This window comes from Carassius carassius, chromosome 46 (genome assembly GCF_963082965.1).
Source record: "Carassius carassius chromosome 46, fCarCar2.1, whole genome shotgun sequence".
Classification (NCBI taxonomy): domain Eukaryota; kingdom Metazoa; phylum Chordata; class Actinopteri; order Cypriniformes; family Cyprinidae; genus Carassius; species Carassius carassius.
The window spans coordinates 22,975,126-22,994,468 of NC_081800.1; the positions used below are offsets into that span (position 1 = coordinate 22,975,126).

The 19,343-nt window shown below is 35.5% G+C and overlaps 1 protein-coding gene across 2 annotated transcripts in view; it reads right to left on the reverse strand.

Moving 5' to 3' along the window:
- LOC132129472 (ralBP1-associated Eps domain-containing protein 2-like) overlaps positions 1-19,080 on the reverse strand; it is a 42,777-nt gene extending 23,697 nt beyond the window's left edge. The window contains exons 1-5 of one of the 2 annotated variants that reach the window (XM_059541090.1): positions 18,732-19,080; positions 6,499-6,622; positions 2,715-2,890; positions 2,522-2,630; positions 480-589 (exon numbers count right to left, since the gene is read on the reverse strand). In XM_059541090.1, coding sequence (XP_059397073.1) covers positions 480-589; positions 2,522-2,630; positions 2,715-2,890; positions 6,499-6,622; positions 18,732-18,911 — 699 coding nt within the window. In that variant the 5' untranslated portion in view covers positions 18,912-19,080. The remainder of the gene's footprint in view (positions 1-479; positions 590-2,521; positions 2,631-2,714; positions 2,891-6,498; positions 6,623-18,731) is intronic. The other variant, XM_059541089.1, reaches the window with a different exon arrangement.
- Between the last annotated feature and the right edge of the window lie 263 nt (positions 19,081-19,343).

A 19,343-nucleotide genomic window follows, 5' to 3' on the forward strand; every position in this document is an offset into this window, starting at 1 on the left:
TTCGTAGGCTTATACACCTATATATATATAGTACCTACTACAGTCTAGTGTAGCTGGCGAACACAATATAATTCATATTGTTTATTCAGTATATTACTATTAACGTGTCAGTCATGTGATCATCAAACATTGTGAAATTCTGAAATGTTTGACAAAGTTTATAAGCTAGGGTGTCGTGTGTTGCATTCTTTAAAATCATTTTCTCTTCCCTTTATATTGTACTGATATCTTAAGCTCATGTCTGTAATCAATTTGGATGTGATTTGTCTTAATATTATTTGTAAGCACATCAATACAAATACGGGCCCTGGTGTGCATGTGCCCTGACTTGAAATGACCGATATTCTAGCAAACAAATACACTTTTAAAAAGCAGTGTCATGACCAAAATCCTGATTTAGAGCCTTAATATGTTTCCTCATTTAAGACTATTCTATTTGATCGTCCAATCAGATGCAAAAAGAGGAGGTGTGAGGGAACCTCCACGTGTGTGGCGACAGGCTGCTCCGGCTGCAGTCTGAGAGAATAATGACTGGGAGAGGAGTTTTCCTGAGGAACGCCGGGAAGACCTGGCACTTTAGCCTCATATGCTGTGAACAACAACAAGAGAGACTGAACATTTCAAGATGAAGACAGACAAAATGACTTTACAGTAGATAGCTTTTCCTTACTGTGATCACTGTTTTTGGCATCTAAACATTTCAGAGCACTGTAAACGCTTTCAGCAGATGCATGTGAGATAAAAGACACTTTCAGACTCGACTAAAACTGAACAAAAGTGAAAGTTTTCAGCTTCAAGCATCAATTATTCAGGATGAGGCCAGTGATGGCCATGATCTTTGATACGACTGCAATCTGTAAGAATAAAACAGGCCTGACTTGGTTTTGATCTCTTGAGCGTTCTTTACATCTGAAGGCCTGAGCGTCATTTCTGTTATGTGTGAATTTTAAATGAAATATTAATGGTCCCTGCTGACTAATGAAGAAAGTTGAGCTGCATTCCATAATGCTGGTGTTTCTCTGTTCACAGTCGGAGTTAACAATGAGATAAAAGCTCTTTCTTAATGCTGAATTACACCACAGTATACCCTCACAGTATTCCTCCCTCACTGGGAAAATCTATCTGGCTATTCACAATCATTTACTCATTAGTTGGGATGATTAAATATTTGTATATTTGAACACATGATATGGACAAATAGATAGATTTACCTATTTCTATACAGGTAAAATGTATAGTTATTCTTTATTGAGTTTGTCTTCACGCACTACCTCCTACTATACTGGAGGGGGCGTACATGTGAAAATACCATCCTCATAGCAGTCTGCTTTATGTATTTGCACATGAATTTATAACCTTGCATCCATTACAAATATGTAGCATTTTTAATTAATTTATACTTCATTTTATCAGCCAGCCTTGTCATTTTTGACGACATGTACAAGCAGTATTTCTGCTTTCTGACAAGTACATAATAAAATAAGTTGAAGTGCATAATTGCTTCACACATCAACATCTTTGACATTTTAGGTGCGATGTGCCAAGAGGGACAACCAGCAATAAATGAAGCACACTAGCATAAATTATTACATAAAACGTGGTAAAATATCCCGGCTTAAGGCATTTTCTCAGGAAAGCACGAGTGTGTGTGTGTGTTTCATCAGAACTGATGTCTGTTGAATGTGAATGTGTTGTGTTGTCTTGTGAGTCAACAGGTGTGTGATTAGACGAGCGCGATATCGATACGCCACAGGAGAGCAGCAATTAGCCAACTGCTTTCTGAGGGCAAGCAGCAGCTCAAGGCTGAACACTCTCTCACACACACAGACGGACACACACATACACACAGCTGTCTGACAGCATAAGGGTACCGAGCGACGTCTACACTCATAATGTGAGAAACACAGCAGTGTGACATGTGCTTGTGTTATCTAATAACAGCATCACTGTGTGTGGGAATCTGGAAATATCTACTTTCACATTCCCATAGGAATTACTGAAAAAAACCTCCTGGTCCTTGATGCTTAACGTTTTTGAAAGAAGTCTATTCTGCTCACCAAGGCTGCATTTATTTGATTAAAAATATAATAAAACAACAGTAATATTCTGAAATATTAATACATTTAAAACAACTGTTTTCTATTTGAATCTATTTTTAAATGTAATTTATTCCTGTGATCGAAGCTGAATTTTCAGCATCATTCCTCCAGTCTTCAGTGTCACATGATCCTCCAGAAATCGTTCTAATATGCTGATTTGTTGTGCAGGAAACATTTCTTATTATAATGTTGAAAACAGTTGTGCTACTTCATATTTTTTATGGAAAACATAATTTTCATGCCCATTCAAAAGCTCAGTATTATTAAAACTTTTAATTATTCAGAAAGGATGCATTTAACTGAAAAAATTATGCTTTTATATAATAATAATAATATATATATATATATATATATATACATTTATTTACATTTTCATGTTTCGGTTCATTCCTGAATGCAGAATGACTGACAGAGACTCTCACCCAATAGTGTGTCTGTTCCGTTTCTCTGTGCACCATATGAATAGCAGCGATAGGCTGATGGTGAACGGGGTGGGGAGATGCCAGGTGACTGTGGTGGAGACCACGCCTCCTGTCACACACAAGTGTGAAACACAGTCATTAATTAGAGGAAAAGCATCAAGCTTCTGCTGCATGTCATCTTCGATAAACCGACCTGCTTGTCCATACTGGTGTCAGGGTGTCTGAGTACAGGTCTGTCTGCAGGGGGACGAGGGGCGGAGCCTGTCACCAAGCCCAGGATGTGAGACTGGCTCTCATTGGTCAAGGGTTGATTGGGATAACCCATCTCAAGCTCGTTCATTATCCCGACAAACACAGGAAAGGGAAGTTCTGTAGAGAAGGATACATGTCAGTGTGTTCATAACAGCTTACTACTCATACTATTTTCTGTACACAGTGGATTAAACAGTATATAATTTATTATATATAATGTGTATTTTCTTGCATTCATTTCACTTGTGTAATTTTACGTCTTACCAAATTATGACAGAACTTTAAAACAAGATGTACAACGGTCATACACAACAGCCAAAAAACAAACAGAAAGCTTGTTTATTTTTCTGTCTTATCAAATTCTCACACATACGTGTTAAACAAGGTATTAATTAATAATGAATAATCATTAATAAAAAGTAAGTAAAAATGTAAAAATATATAAATAAAAGTTTCGATAATAAGTTATTTTTAAGTTATTTTGGCAAAGCTTTAGTTTATATAAACTAAAGCTTTTTAGTTGTGTGTGTGTGTGGGGGTGGGGGTTTTGTAAGGTTGTTTTGAAATTACAATTTTACAAAGAATTGTGCAGCATTTTGTCTGAGAAATAACAGGACACGTTTTCATTCATAAATTCATTTATTAATCAGTATAGTGAATCGTATTGCATTGTGAGTTGAGTGAATCGTTACACTCCTACTAGATGTACAACACTCATACATGAAATTAAAAAAGTATGATAAAACTGTATGAAGTCCCTGTATGATAAAACTCTTTATTACAATTTTCCTAATGAAAAAAAAAATATATATATATATGTTAGTAAGTCCTGGTAATTGTTTTTGACATTATTCACATTCTGCAAGTTACTTTCCTCATTTATGTATTTTATATATATATATATATATATATATATATATACACAGTCGTGGCCAAAAGTTTTGAGAATTACATAAATATTAGTTTTCAAAAAGTTTGCTGCTAAACTGCTTTTAGATCTTTGTTTCAGTTGTTTCTGTGATGTACTGAAATATAATTACAAGCACTTCATACGTTTCAAAGGCTTTTATTGACAATTACATGACATTTATGCAAAGAGTCAGTATTTGCAGTGTTGGCCCTTCTTTTTCAGGACCTCTGCAATTCGACTGGGCATGCTCTCAATCAACGTCTGGGCCAAATCCTGACTGATAGAAACCCATTCTTTCATAATCACTTCTTGGAGTTTGTCAGAATTAGTGGGTTTTTGTTTGTCCACCCGCCTCTTGAGGATTGACCACAAGTTCTCAATGGGATTAAGATCTGGGGAGTTTCTGGGCCATGGACCCAAAATTTCAACATTCTGGTCCCCGAGCCACTTAGTTATCACTTTTGCCTTATGGCACGGTGCTCCATCGTGCTGGAAAATGCATTGTTCTTCACCAAACTGTTGTTGGATTGTTGGAAGAAGTTGCTGTTGGAGGGTGTTTTGGTACCATTCTTTATTCATGGCTGTGTTTTTGGGCAGAATTGTGAGTGAGCCCACTCCCTTGGATGAGAAGCAACCCCGCACATCTTTGTGGCTTCTTTGCTGCCCTTCTTGACACCAGGCCATCTTCCAAAAGTCTTGGCCTCACTGTGCGTGCAGATGCGCTCACACCTGCCTGCTGCCATTCCTGAGCAAGCTCTGCACTGGTGGCACTCCGATCCCGCAGCTGAATCCTCTTTAGGAGACGATCCTGGCACTTGCTGGACTTTCTTGGACGCCCTGAAGCCTTCTTTACAAGAATTGAACCTCTTTCCTTGAAGTTCTTGATGATCCTATAAATTGATTATTTAGGTGCAATCTTAGTAGCCACAATATCCTTGCCTGTGAAGCCATTTTAATGCAAGCAATGATGGCTGCACGCATTTCTTTGCAGGTCACCATGGTTAACACTGGAGGAACAATGATTTCAAGCATCACCCTCCTTTTAACATGTCAAGTCTGCCATTCTAACCCAATCAGCCTGACATAATGATCTCCAGCCTTGTGCTCGTCAACATTATCTCCTGAGTTAACAAGACGATTGCTGAAATGATCTCAGCAGGTCCTTTAATGACAGCAATGAAATGCAGTGGAAAGGTTTTTTTAGGATTAAGTTAATTTTCATGGCAAAGAAGGACTATGCAATTCATCTGATCACTCTTCATAACTTCATAACTAATTATATTCTGGAGTATATGCAAATTGCTATTATAAAAACTTAAGCAGCAACTTTTCCAATTTCCAATATTTATGTAATTCTCAAAACTTTTGGCCACGACTGTATATATACATATATATATATAAAATGAGACTAATTTGTGGGTTAAACGGCGAATTATACAGGATTGAAAAAAAACAGGAGAAGAATATTTTGCATTGTTTTGTGATGACTGAATTGCAAAAAAACTGGAGGGACTGATTAAAACAGCAAACAGAAGCCCAACTCCCTTATTGGCTGGTTTAGCAAGAAAAATCTTCTTTAAAATGTAAACATTACCCAGCCAATCATCTGTCAAAGGTATACTTCTGTCTTTCCTGTTTACAGACAGACTGTCTTTCTCCTTGTGTTTCCGCAGTAAAAGGTCCAGGTAAAGTTATTTATGGGTTTAACAGTCTGTACCAGGATTAAAGACTAATCCAGGCCCCAATCGCCACATTTGAGCCCGCCAGGGTGGCCTGAGCTGTGCTGAGCTCTGGATCAGCCTAGTGCTTAACATCGCCGTGTTTAAGTAAATACATTTAAGAAATGTTTTGCTCTGCTGAGTTAATATTTGAATTCTTTTCTGAACTCAGGCCCAACAGTTTTGCATAATATTACTGGAACTTGAAACTAGTGGTGCTTGCACAAGCAAAAACTGCTGTGGAGTTATTAAGGTGTTCAACAGGAAACAATGGTGCTCACAAATACAAATTATTTGCTTATTTAACAAATGCATATTATGCATAATTACTTGTGTAGCATTTTAAATGAAACATTCAAATAAACCTGTGATCATATAGGTTGAAAAACAAGAAATTATATAAATAGTATTTTTATGAATAATACAAATTTTAATTTTAATTGTTTACCCGAACAATCATTAAACACATAATTTAATTAAAACAATACAATAAAGAAAGTAACATTAATAATTAAGCAGAAATAATGAATAATCGGTTATGCATTAATAAATATAATAAATATTATAGACTTAATTAAAAAACTGTATTCAAAATTAAATAAATAATAATAACAATCATCACAATCATAAAATACTCATAATGCATTTTTCTTTAGCAGAATTAATAACTAATAATAATAAATTATAAATAATAATAAGGATATGCAATTTATAAATAATTACTTTTATAAATAGTAAGACAAAATATCAATTATTAATGCAATAATAAAAAAAACAACAAGAACAATAATATTAACATTAATAATAACAATAATGTATATTTTGTTTTTATTGTATCTCTATTTTTTAAGAAATAATAAATAACGATTGGTTATGGATACTTTTAATTGCAAAAACCTCTGTATCGGTCTTTTAAAAAACCCTGATCTTTGAGGAAACTGTCCTGTGGTTTAGTTCACACAGACTCAGTCTCAGTGAGATTTAGCTCAGCGTGTGGTGCTCTCTCTGTTAGCGTTAGCGTAAATCCAAGCATGCTAGGCCAAATCCCTGATCCCGTTTGGTTCTCCCTCTGTTCACGAAAAAGGCTGAGGACTTACCACCTGCGATGCTCTCCAGCCGTACTGGCAAACCCGCCTGCGCCGCAGCTATCAGCTTCAGAGCCACATAAAACTGTCCACAGATGAAATAGCCAAGCCGCTTAGCACCACACACTTCTGTTACCTGTTATGAAGAGAAAAAGAGAGAGAGATTTATTAATGGAGACTTTAAAGTCACAGAATGTATAGCTAAGTCAATTAAGCTACAATATTTCAAAAGCAAGTTGAAATCATTGCTTAATAGCTGAAAATGCTTACGTGGGAAAAAGAAAAGACAATAGCTAAATCCTCATTATTGGCCCTACAATGGAGCCGGCTGAAGATAAACCGCAGTCTGAACAGGCTGAAATTCACATTCATCTGTGCTTCTGCAAATGAAAACTCGTATTGCAATGACAGATAAGAAACCACACGTCCTGCAGGAAGTGTTTAACCACAAACACAGACCTTCAGATTAACAATGGAACACACTTTGGACAGACGCAGATGTTAAAATGATCTACCTCTGATGAAAACACATGCTGGTCTTAGCTGGTTTAATATGGCCTTCCGGTTTTGCCTCCTGAAAAAAGTGCCCAGTACTGCTCTAAAAGCATTTAACAGACCAGCCACTAGGGCTGCACGATATTGGGAAAAAATGACATTGCGATATTTAATTTTTCTGCGATGAGTTCAGTGTTGGACAGGTCAGTTGTTTAAACCATTCATTAAATTGAATCGGTTCAAAGGAATCATTAGTTCGCGAATCAGACGTGTAAGGCACGCGTTGTGTAATTATCTCTGCAGTTTAGGATATCGAACAAGATTTGACAACACAGAAAACATTTCATCACTGGATAATTAATTTTTTTATTTTTTTTCAACACCATCATGTCAATTGATTTTGATTTATATGCGCGAGGGAGAGAGAGCAAGACAGCGCTCGTGTTGTTTGAAGACGGTGAAGTTGAGCTCTCTCTCCCTCTACCTCTCCCTCTCTCTGCTCGTTCTTATATGTGCTCTGTTAAACTGACAGGACCTAAAATCACATGCAAATGATAAACTTTCACTCTATGATGGTTAAGCTGTGCAATTAATCCGCGAATCACATTCGTCAAGGGCCGGGGACCAGCTCGTCCATACGGTTAATGAATAACGGATCAACTACGACAGCCTACATCTCACATCCTGCGATGTGACTATCGTGGATTGGTACATCGTGATATCGATGCTTAAACGACACATCATGCAGCCCTACCAGCCACAACAGGCTCAGACCAGTGAAACTGCCATAAGATGGTTTAAGACGTCATCCATCCTGAAAAGACATCACTGAGAACCTAAATGAGAAATCCAAACACTTCAAAACGATATAAAATACCATTTATTTTTCCATAATATGGCAAACTACCAATTAAAAGTTTGGGGGCAGTATTGTTTTTATTAATATTTTTATTCAGCATGGATGCATTAAATTGATCAACAGTGACAGTAAATTAATTCATAACATTATACAAACAGTTTTTTTTTTATTTCAAATAAATGCTGTTCTTATAAACTTTCTATCCAACAAAGAATCCTGAAATGTATCCCAGTTTCCACAAATATATCAAGCAGCACAACTGTTTTCAACATTAATAATAATCAGACATGTTTCTTGAGCAGCAAATTATCATATTAGAATGATTTCTGAAGATTCATGTGACACTGAAGACTGGAGGAATGATGCTGTAAATTCAGCTCTGATCACAGGAATAAAATTATATTTTGAAATATATTACAACAGAAAACGGCATTGTAATGATATTTCACAATATTGCTCTATTTTCTAATCAAATAAAAATGCAGCTTTGTTGAGCATAAGAGACTTCTTTCAAAATATCAAAAATCTTACAGAACAAAAACTTTTTTAAAGTATTAGCAGCAGTGTGTTTCTGAATGAAACAAGATACTAAAATGCTAAATGTAGGACAGGAGTTTATGCATTTGAAATTGATTGGATGTTGAAACGTTGCAAAATAAAAGGGCTCGATGATGTCAGCAGACATTCCTATGAATTTCAATACTAAAATACAAACTCTGAACCGAAGTTTAAATCATCGCTTTCCTAAAGTTCTATGAGACATAACCTACAAATTCCTCCTGGGAAAAAGAACACAGTAGCACCAGAGTCATTGTTGTATCACTCCACACAACTGAAATCCATCCTTCCATACAGACATAATCAATAGAGTTGAGCTCTACGATTCATTGTAAATGACTTCTCACACACAGGAAAAGATCTGTGCGCTTTAAATAGCAGCACATTGTGCGGTGTGCTGTTAAATATAACAAAAGAGAAAAACAGCCTGTTGTGCTGCTCAAGCCAGACTTGTTTCTGAATAACTATGAACTTCTCTTCAAATAAAAGTTGCACTTCAAGACTCTTCAGAAGCAGCACTACTGAGCACATACAGCTAATAGAAAAGAAGAAAAAAATACAAGTAAAGTCATGCTTGTTCTTGAAACTCTAATCTCACCTACGGTGTTCCCTCTGCCTTTCCAAACATTATCTGAAGAACTTTTCAAACTCTGACTCAGCGTTCCTTTTCCACCATTGATCGCGTTCTCCTCCGATCTCTGCAGTGCTGATGGTTCATTACTCAAGGTGAACTTCAGCCAAATATGACTCAAACAAAAAGCCTGCTGCAAAACTCTCACCGAATCAAATGCAGAGGTCCAGCAGATCAGGCTTCAGATGGACATTTGTCTCCAGTACACAGTCATACTCATTTCTAAAGGCTGGGACATTTTGACCTCCCTGCAAACATGAAGTGAGCATATTTCCAGAGAAATTATGAAATATTATATGAACATCATGACAATAATATATTGACATCATTTCACATCTAGTAATTATATATGGTCATCAGCAAGTTCTCCAGAATGCCATCCTGTTTAATTAAAGTTTTAATTCAAAAATAAATTGTTCAATTGATAGATTTATTTAATCATTTTATATTATTTCCTGAAATTCTTAAAAACACACACACACACACACACACACACACACACACACATATATGTTTGTATGCAAGTGTGTACATATGTAATATTTGCATATACTTTTCTGTATTCCAAAATTATTAATAGTAAAATAACGAACATTTTGCAGATACTGCAGTGTATCTAATCTAATACACACACACACACACACACACACACACACATGTGTATACAATACATATGTATAACATTTAATAAAAAAAAATGTAAAAATGCATAGATTTAAATGTGTTTAGATTTTAATTTTGAAATAATATAAAATGAAAAATACTATTATATATATATATATATATATATATATATATATATATATATATATACAGACCAAAAGTTTGGACACACCTTCTCATTCAAAGAGTTTTCTTTATTTTCATGACTATGAAAATTGTAGAGTCACACTGAAGGCATCAAGGGCTATTTGACCAAGAAGGAGAGTGATGGGGTGCTGCGCCAGATGACCTGGCCTCCACAGTCACCGGACCTGAACCCAATCGAGATGGTTTAGGGGTGAGCTGGACCGCAGACAGAAGGCAAAAGGGCCAACAAGTGCTAAGCATCTCTCTGGGAACTCCTTCAAGACTGTTGGAAGACCATTTCAGGTGACTACCTCTTGAAGCTCCTCAAGAGAATGCCAAGAGTGTGCAAAGCAGTAATCAAAGCAAAAGGTGGCTACTTTGAAGAACCTAGAATATGACATATTTTCAGTTGTTTCACACTTTTTTGTTATGTATATAATTCCATATATAATTCTACATGTGTTAATTCATAGTTTTGATGCCTTCAGTGTGAATCTACAATTTTCATAGTCATGAAAATAAAGAAAACTCTTTGAATGAGAAGGTGTGTCCAAACTTTTGGTCTGTACTGTATATGTATACATATATATATATATATATATATATATATATATATATATATATATATACATACACACACACACACACACACACACACACACACACACACACACACACACACACACACACAAACTATAAAATTAGTAAATAAGATAATGCTATATGGATAAGCACAGCAAACTTAGATTAAATATTACTTATATTATTGTAGGACCCCTATGTATTTATGAACAAATGAAAGCTTTGGTAATAAGCAAACCTTATCCCATTGTATACTGTACGTGGACAAGCTGCAAGGGATTCTGGGATGTGTTTAAACCCTCGCTTTCATACTGAGCTAAAGGACTACATTAATTAGTTTTGAAAAATATTCTAAGGAATCTTCATTTTGGTGGAGAAAGCAGGAACTGGATGTTATTGTTAAGTTTTATCATGTGTGTAGAACAACAGTTTCAATACTTCATGCAAATGCTCTGATGAAGAGCAGCTCTGTGCTTCTAGCCGCTGAAGTCAGCTGTTACTGTGACTGATGGAAATAACGAGCTTTTGACAAGAGCTTCACACACTCTAAGGGTGACCCAACAACTCTTCTCGAGTTCGAGAGAGTGTGTGTGTGTGTGGCGGCTTAAAATCAGTTTAATCATCTGACCTTCAGCATTACTTAAGCGTGACCTGCATTCTCCTGATCCACACAGAGCACAGATAATCTTACTCTATACATGTGCATGTTGGAGGAGGATGCTAAAATCAGTTAGAAACCTCCCCACCGAACCCTCCTCATGACAGTTTATGGGATGCTGGGATACAGGAGGCCAGCTGATTGCAGTTCCTCTCATATACAAATGAAATAAAGATACAATTACAAATGTGAAATTAAGATTCATTTCTGCAGGGTTTTGTCTTAGCGAAAGATTCAAACTATATGCTGAAATCTAAATATTTAAAAAAAATAACATTAATAATAACAATTTAATTGCAATTACAATTTTATTTTATTTATTAACTTTTTTATAACTTTCCATTCCGTTCTGGAAAGAAAACTGCAAGAATTGGGAGGGGGAAAAAAGTCAGAATTGTATCAGTTTTACGGTTTATTCTGTGGCAGAAATGGGCTTCCATAAAAATCCACTAAAAGCATCTTTTAGATGAGGAATGTACCTGAGAATAAATATTTCTTTAGATATTAAGAAAATTATATCTAGAATGATATCCATAATGATACTGAAGTGTTTTGTCTTTGATCCAACACTACACCAAATTACTAAATAATAAAAAATTATAGGATTAAGAAAATTATGAAATACGAAAACTTAAAGCATGTCTATGTAAATTCACAATGATGCTGATTTATAATCAGCTGATCATAATTCAATTGCAAATTAACCTTGAGCTTCTGTAGAAGCACTACGTAATAATAATTATCATTATTAAATTTAATTAATAAAACATTATAAATCACTACTTTTATAATATATTTGTATTATGTCATTGTAATTTATTATAAAAAATGATCAAAAATTCAGCTGCTGTATCACCCAACCATTGATTACATAAATCTGTGTGGACAGGAAGCAGCATTAAATCCATTCCTGTTCAACCGGATCAAACTCAGCTCATGTACCGTCTGTTTCCTCCATCTGGGGCTGAGAAGGGATTTCACAGCATCACAACACAAACGTGCAGGTGCCAAAACAGTTTTTAAGCCCATGGCAACAGAGATCACTTCACATGACACTCCCCATAAAATTATTATTTCTGCTGCAAAAAGGTGTTTATTATGTTAGCCTGTTAAATAAAGCTCCAGTGTGTAATTCCTGCAACAGCAGCCATGGTGTGAACCATTCAGAACTGAACTGAAACAAATCACTTTTAAATCCCAAATCAATCCCTGAATTTGAGTTGAATTTGAATTTAACAATAATAATTGCAATATAATTACAACTGCTATTCAAAATGTAATTTTAATAAACTAACTTACAAATATAGAAGCTCACAAGAAATTTACTTGAGCATTTTGATACCATGGAACATTCAAAGATAAACAGATGCCCCAGGGGATTGTGGGAAGCACCATTTGATCCACCAGATGACAGTGACTTTGGTTGCTGCATGTGTTGTATTATACCTCGTTGCATTCTTATTTTATTATTATTATTTTTTATGTATTTACTTTTGTTCTGTACTTGTTGTAGTGCTTTGTGTATAAGAAAAGTGCAATATAAATAAAATGTATTATTATTATTATGTACAGCAGTTGTTGAACAGGTTGGTCCGGTCCGAAAACGGATGGCTGCATTTGAGGAAGAAACTTTGTGCGTGTTTGCATTATGGGGATTCCAGATGCTGTGCTAAAATGAAGTACATCTCAGGAAGAAAGCACATCGCAGCTGTTTACAAGCCATTAAACAACATTACTTACAATGACACCCACTGTCACAAAACGTTTCCTGGTGAGAAACAAATGCATTTTATAACACTTATTACTATAAGAAAAATAAACCGTCTCTTTGTCAAGCAGTTAACATGCCAACACTGTCTTCCAACAGACAAACGGACTGAATTAAAAGTGCTGAAAATCCCACAACAGACTTATTCTGCTGTTAGCATGAAACTAAATTGTGGTTAAATGTTTTAGACCATTGTTTTAAAGGGGTCATATGACATTTCTAAAAAGAACATTATTTTCTGTATTTGATGTAATGATATGTGTTTTTGTGGTTTAAGGTTCAAAAACACATTATTTTCCATATAATGTACATTACAGTTTCTCCTTTCTGAAACGCGTCGATTTTTAAAAAGCTCACTGTTCTTAAAAGCGTGGTGTGGCCTGATTTACCAGCTATCCAGTGAGTTGTGATTGGCCGAATACCTCAAGTGTTTGATGGAAATGTTACGCCCCTTACCATAGTGTCATGTTATGTCCTGGAGCGACAAGACAAAAACAGTAAACCCATTATAGACATAATTACTGATTATAATGACTTATACTTTCTTTTTAAGTGTTGGGTTGCGTATCGTGCTGCGTAAACATAAAACCGTGTCTGCATTTGTGATTGGAGCAAAAACAAACAACAAGTGCTACTCTACACTGCTTAAAAATTGCGTTTGAATCATCAGTGGCTAATCCTTTACATATGAAAACGTACTTACAGACTGTGTGCCAGGCGCACTAGACTGTCCTTGTAAAGTTGGAATTGCCCCTTTTATAGAAAATTTATTTGAAGGCTACTCTCCCAGGAAACAGTCCTTGTTTAAACGTCATCTTGTTCTGTTTAAGTAATTGTATTTTAATTTAAACTTTCTGGGGTCGAAACTGTGTATGGCGCAGCAAATGCAGTTCATATCGGTAATGGAGACTGAATTGTATTACAGAACAGCAGACACTTGAAGTAGCATTTAGTCATACTTTATTTTTATATATCCAATAGACCAAATATTACCATTCTATATCAGTGGAGGTATGCATGTTTTGTTGATTAATACTCTGTGCGGACATGAACATGAACTTCATCTCCAGAGCTGCTCAAAATAAATAAATAAATTATTATTAATTATTTATTAACAAATAATTTATTTATTTTTCCCAGTAAAAAAAAAAAAGGAAAAAACTGAATTTGGTAAAACAAAAAATTGAAAAAATGTATTAAACATTTCCAGAGCCCTTTAAATGTCATTTGTAACTTCTAATAAATTGTAATTCATTTGTACATTTATTTGTAGGTTTAATGATTTCAATTAACTCTTTCCCCGCCATTGTCATGTTATTCCATCCAATTTTAGTGGAAATCTTCAAAAGCGCTGGCGGTGGCTGGCAACATTTTTCAAAAATGCTGGCGGGGAAAGAGTTAATAATGCTTTTTAAGTACTAAAATTTTATTTAAAATCCCCTGGAAACCATCAAGAACACCCTAGCAACCACACAGCAATATGCTAAAAAACATTCAGAAAATTTTAGCAATGCCCTATAGTAACAAAAAAGAAACACCCACACAGAAACGCCCTGCATCATGTTGCCGAGTTTTGCATTCTTCAGAAAACATAAATATCTAGCTGTGGTTGAAACAAAACTGTCACTCCACATAATCAAAAGACTGAAGAACTTTGATTGTCATTCATGAAAAGCAACACATCAACCCCTTCCTTTGACAATGAGCCAGGGACTGTCATCTTCATACAGCTGAAGATCACTCAGAGCTCAGCACTCGCTCACAGCAGGGTCAGAGAGGATGAGAGCAGTCCAGAGCATGCTGACAGACCTCCAGACACACAATGACTTGTTTATTCTCCTTTGGACACACATTTATCTCTCCTTTTAGCCGTGTATTGCTTAAATTACCTCACCATTGACTTTAAATGAGGGTCTGAGGAGACCCTGGAGATGATCGAGACACAGAGGCCATGTATAATGATCTTTTGTCCACCATGAGACAGGGTTGTTATTGTTTACAAAAAAACTCAAATTAAAAACATAAAAACAGACTGCTTCTTTTTCACTGTGTTTTAAACCAGAGATTTTTTTCTTTATTTCATAAGATGCGTAATAGCACCTACAGCCATATACTGTAACACTGAAAACACAGGGAAAGCCGGAAAATTCTGTCAATGGCGGGAAAGCATTGTCTCTTCCCCTAACGGGGAAAGAGTTAAGTTAAATAAAATATATAAAAAATTAAAAAATAAAAACAAATAAAACATTTTTTATGTCACATTTTCACTTAATTTAACTTGAAGCAGTGTTATTTTAGTATCAATGAGATGAGAATATTTTGAATAAATGTTTATGCTGTTTTCAATTAAATTTTATTTTATTTTATTTCAAGCGAGGAATTTTTTTTTTATGGTTTTAATTTTAGTTTCAGTTTTAGCTACTATAATAACCCTGACTTTAGGGCTGCACAATTCATCGAATTTCTAATCGCGATTGCCATTATGGATGCCACAATTACATAATCGTTCAAAGTGGCAGTTAATCATTCAAAGTTCACTAATGTTATTCTGCGTGCTTAAGATGCATTTTTTATATCTTAAGGGTTTTCCCCATTATTTTAATTTTATTTTTAGTATAACATTTTAATACCATTCATATTTTTACTTTTTTATAATTTAAAGAAACCAACCCAATGTATAGTTGACATTTGAGGCTTAATACTATAGAAGCACTAAAGGTTTTTCAGTTAAGAGTGTTTTTAGCTTGTTTATTTTCATATAAAAATAAGACATGCAGTTGCATCAAATAATGGTATAAACATTATTCAATGTAAATTTTGATAATCATAATTAATGATCGCAATTACAATTTCATCATAATCAGGTAGCCCTACCTGACTTTAAGCACTAAAATAAATAAAACAGAATAAACTAAACTAAAAATAAATTTAAATAATGATATAGACAAAAACTATAATAGTATATAGACTATATTAAAACAACACTGTCATGAGCTGCTTTGCTCATGAACAATCATTCACAACCTAATATATATTTTTCAGAAATATAAAATCTAGGATTCCAATATAATTTATTCAAAGAGTATATGTCAAGCCATAATACAAACTACTTCATATTGTTTTTATTGTGCTTTCATATGTAAAAAAACTGCCATTTTTACAAAACAAAAGGAGGAAAATGACATTTAGCATGTGACCTATGTTTTTGTATGAGTAGACTATAGGTCACGTGCTCAATTTCATTTTTTTTTTTTTTACTGGCCTGTGCTATATAGGACACTTTAAAAACAGTAAACCTGCTTTCTAAGATGTTGCACTTCTAAATTCATCCCATTTTAAAGGGAAATAGAAAACACATTTTAGAAGTGTTTTCATAATCTTTCATCAAACTGGTCTTCTACAAAATAACATGAACTAATGCATCTTGCAAAATAAGACCAGAAACAAAGGAAACAATAAAAAAGGTCCCAACCTGACTTTGTGTTGTCTTTTAATGGAGTATTTTACAAAATAGCAGAATAACATCAAACAGGTAAAGAGAAAAATTACATCCAAAAACCACTCTAATGACTATGAAATTCATTCAAAGAAAAGCGGCAGGGCTGTGTGTGATGCTTCCTGATAATGTGGCCTTCTCAGATATGTTTGTGCGTGTGGGTGTGTGTTCTGCTGTAGATTTTTAGGGGTTAAGTCAGTATGGGTTGCCAAGCCAGGGCAAGCAGACAGGAAACAGGGCAGAAGGACATGCTGGACTTCCTGTCTGTGCAGGAACACAATGAGATGATTCTCAGAGCACACTGCAGCAGCGCTCCACGCCAAAGCCTGCTGAGACACACTTCATCTAATCGCCTGTGTTTGATTTTGTTTACATTAGATTACTTGTGCCTGAAAGACGACGAAATATGAGCCAGAAAGCAATGATCTTAAAAATCATCTTCTGTATGTTATGAGATCATACAGTACTGTTAAAAAGTGTGGTGTCTATAAGATTTTAATTACTGTTATCTATTTAAAAATATTTTAAAATCTAATTTATTTCTGTGATTTCAAAGCAGATTTTTCAGCATCATTACCCCAATCTTCAGTGTCACACAATCCTTCAGAAATCATTCTAATATACTGATTTACTGCTTAAGAAACTTTTCTGATTATTATCAAAGTTGAAAACAGTTGTGCTGTTGAATATTTTTGTGGAAACCGTGTTACATTTGTTTTCTGGATTCTTTGATGAATCGAAAGCTCAAATGAACAGCATTTATGTGAAAATAAAAAAAAAATGTTAATGTTATAAACGTCTTTACTGTCAATTTATATCAAATTATGCATCCATGCTGAATAAACATATTAATTTCTTAAAAAAATAAAGGGTTGGCCCCAAGCAATGGTAGTGTATTACATTGAGTAAATTGTATTTATTATTTTATTCATTCATTTATTTAATTTTTTTAATAACGAGTATTGACTATGAAAATAGTTTAAGAGCTTCCCCAGCCTGAAAAGACTATTTATTGAAACTAAGCTGCAAAATCTTCTGGTGTCAGATTTATATATTATATCTTAACACATGACTGTCCAATTTAACACATCAACAACGTCAGCTGGGTGTTCAGAAACGTGACCCAGTCAGTCACAGTGAGGTAAGTAGGACAGATAGGCTACTACTAATCCTAAACACCCAAAGCGAAATGCAAAATGAGCAAAGTACAAGGCAAAGCACATGCAAAGTAGCTATATACAGTACGTACAAATCTTTAAGATAAAGTAGCAAAAAAATAAAAAAAATAAAAACATGCTCTGTAATTCAAAGTGTTTTATGAAGAAAAAGAAACCCCTGTTGCACATGTAAATGTGCAGGCTAGCTGAATACTACACCAATATTAATAGACCAAAGTAAAACTAATATGGTTAATGTAAACTTCTTGCTGCTTTTTTAGCCATATTCTGTAAACCAGAGCAACATGCAAACTTTTTCATGCATTACTGAAGTAAAAAGAGGTATTATTTTAGTTCCCACCTATAACAACCAGTTGTGTGAGCCAGTCCAGCCCAGTGTTATCTGTGTGTGAATGAGGCAGCACCCTTCCTGTCATCAGATTTACACACTCACACAGCTATTCACACTCAGTGACAACACACACAACTGTGGAGTTGAGTATTTGAACACCACCTACAAAGCCTGACCAACTGAACACGGTAAACACCTTTCACTTGACTCATGATATGTCAAATGACACATGACACATCCTAGAGTTTACAATTATAAAAAAAAAAAAATACCTGGTAATGCAAATATCAGCAGAAAATCCTATCTTATGATGCTTCATATGTTACTCAAAACAAATCACTAACATAACTGAGTTACAGCTGATATATTATTTGCTTATAGATGCTTATTTTCTGACTTGTTATTGTTTGAGAAATACTATGATTTATCGTACTAGTAATATATATATATATATATATATATATATATATATATACACACACATAGCATACACTGAATCTTGTACTTCATGTTTGGTTTAAATACTTTATTATATAGAGTACAGTTACAGTATAAGCTACATAGTACACTTTCAAGGACAAAAAAGTACCATAGTACTGTCATGTGTTTCTGGACATGGTACCATGGCTATACTGTGGAAATCTTTAAGAACTATGTCAATGCAATGGTATATAAACATGGCCCTCATTCATAGGTCAATTTTTTTTTACATATCAGATAACTTATAGTTTTACCATCTGATACCATCACTGTACCACAAACGCCCGCAGGTCCCTCAACTTTACTCTCTCCAGAACACACAGTCACATGCTGTACATCCAGACACAGCAGATATCTGATCCTCGAGAAGCCCCCCAGGGCGTCCTCGACACGCTGTTTGAGGGTTCCGCGTAAACTCACCTGGTGCAGCGTCTCGGCCGGCAGCTGCGATGCCCGGAAAAGCTCCGCCACTTTCCCCGCCGCCAGTTTGCCGCTACTGTCGGGCTGACAGAGCGCGTACAGCCCGGAGTAACATCTCTGCTCGCTTTCGCTCAGGGAAATGAAGGTCCCTGCGGTGCCAGCGGCGGATCCCTGATCCATCCCTGAGCGTGAGCCGCAGACGCCGGGTGACCAGATGTACGGCCTCGCAGTGGCCCAGCCTGTGGCGGAGGGAGGAGCGTCTGCTCTGCGGTGCTCTAGTACAGGAGCGCGCGCGCACACACACACACACACACACACACACACACACACTCACTCACTCACTCACTCACATTCATTCTCTCTCTCTCTCACACACACACACACACACACACACACACACACACACACACACACACACACACACACTCACTCACTCACTCACTCACTCACATTCATTCTCTCTCTCTCTCTCTCTCTCTCTCTCACACACACACACACACACACACACACGATCAAGGTTCTCGCTCAGGACCACATCCGACCGCAGAGAGGCGCCACAAGCCCACACAAACTCTCACTGCACACACCAGACTAAATATTTAGAGGTAAAAT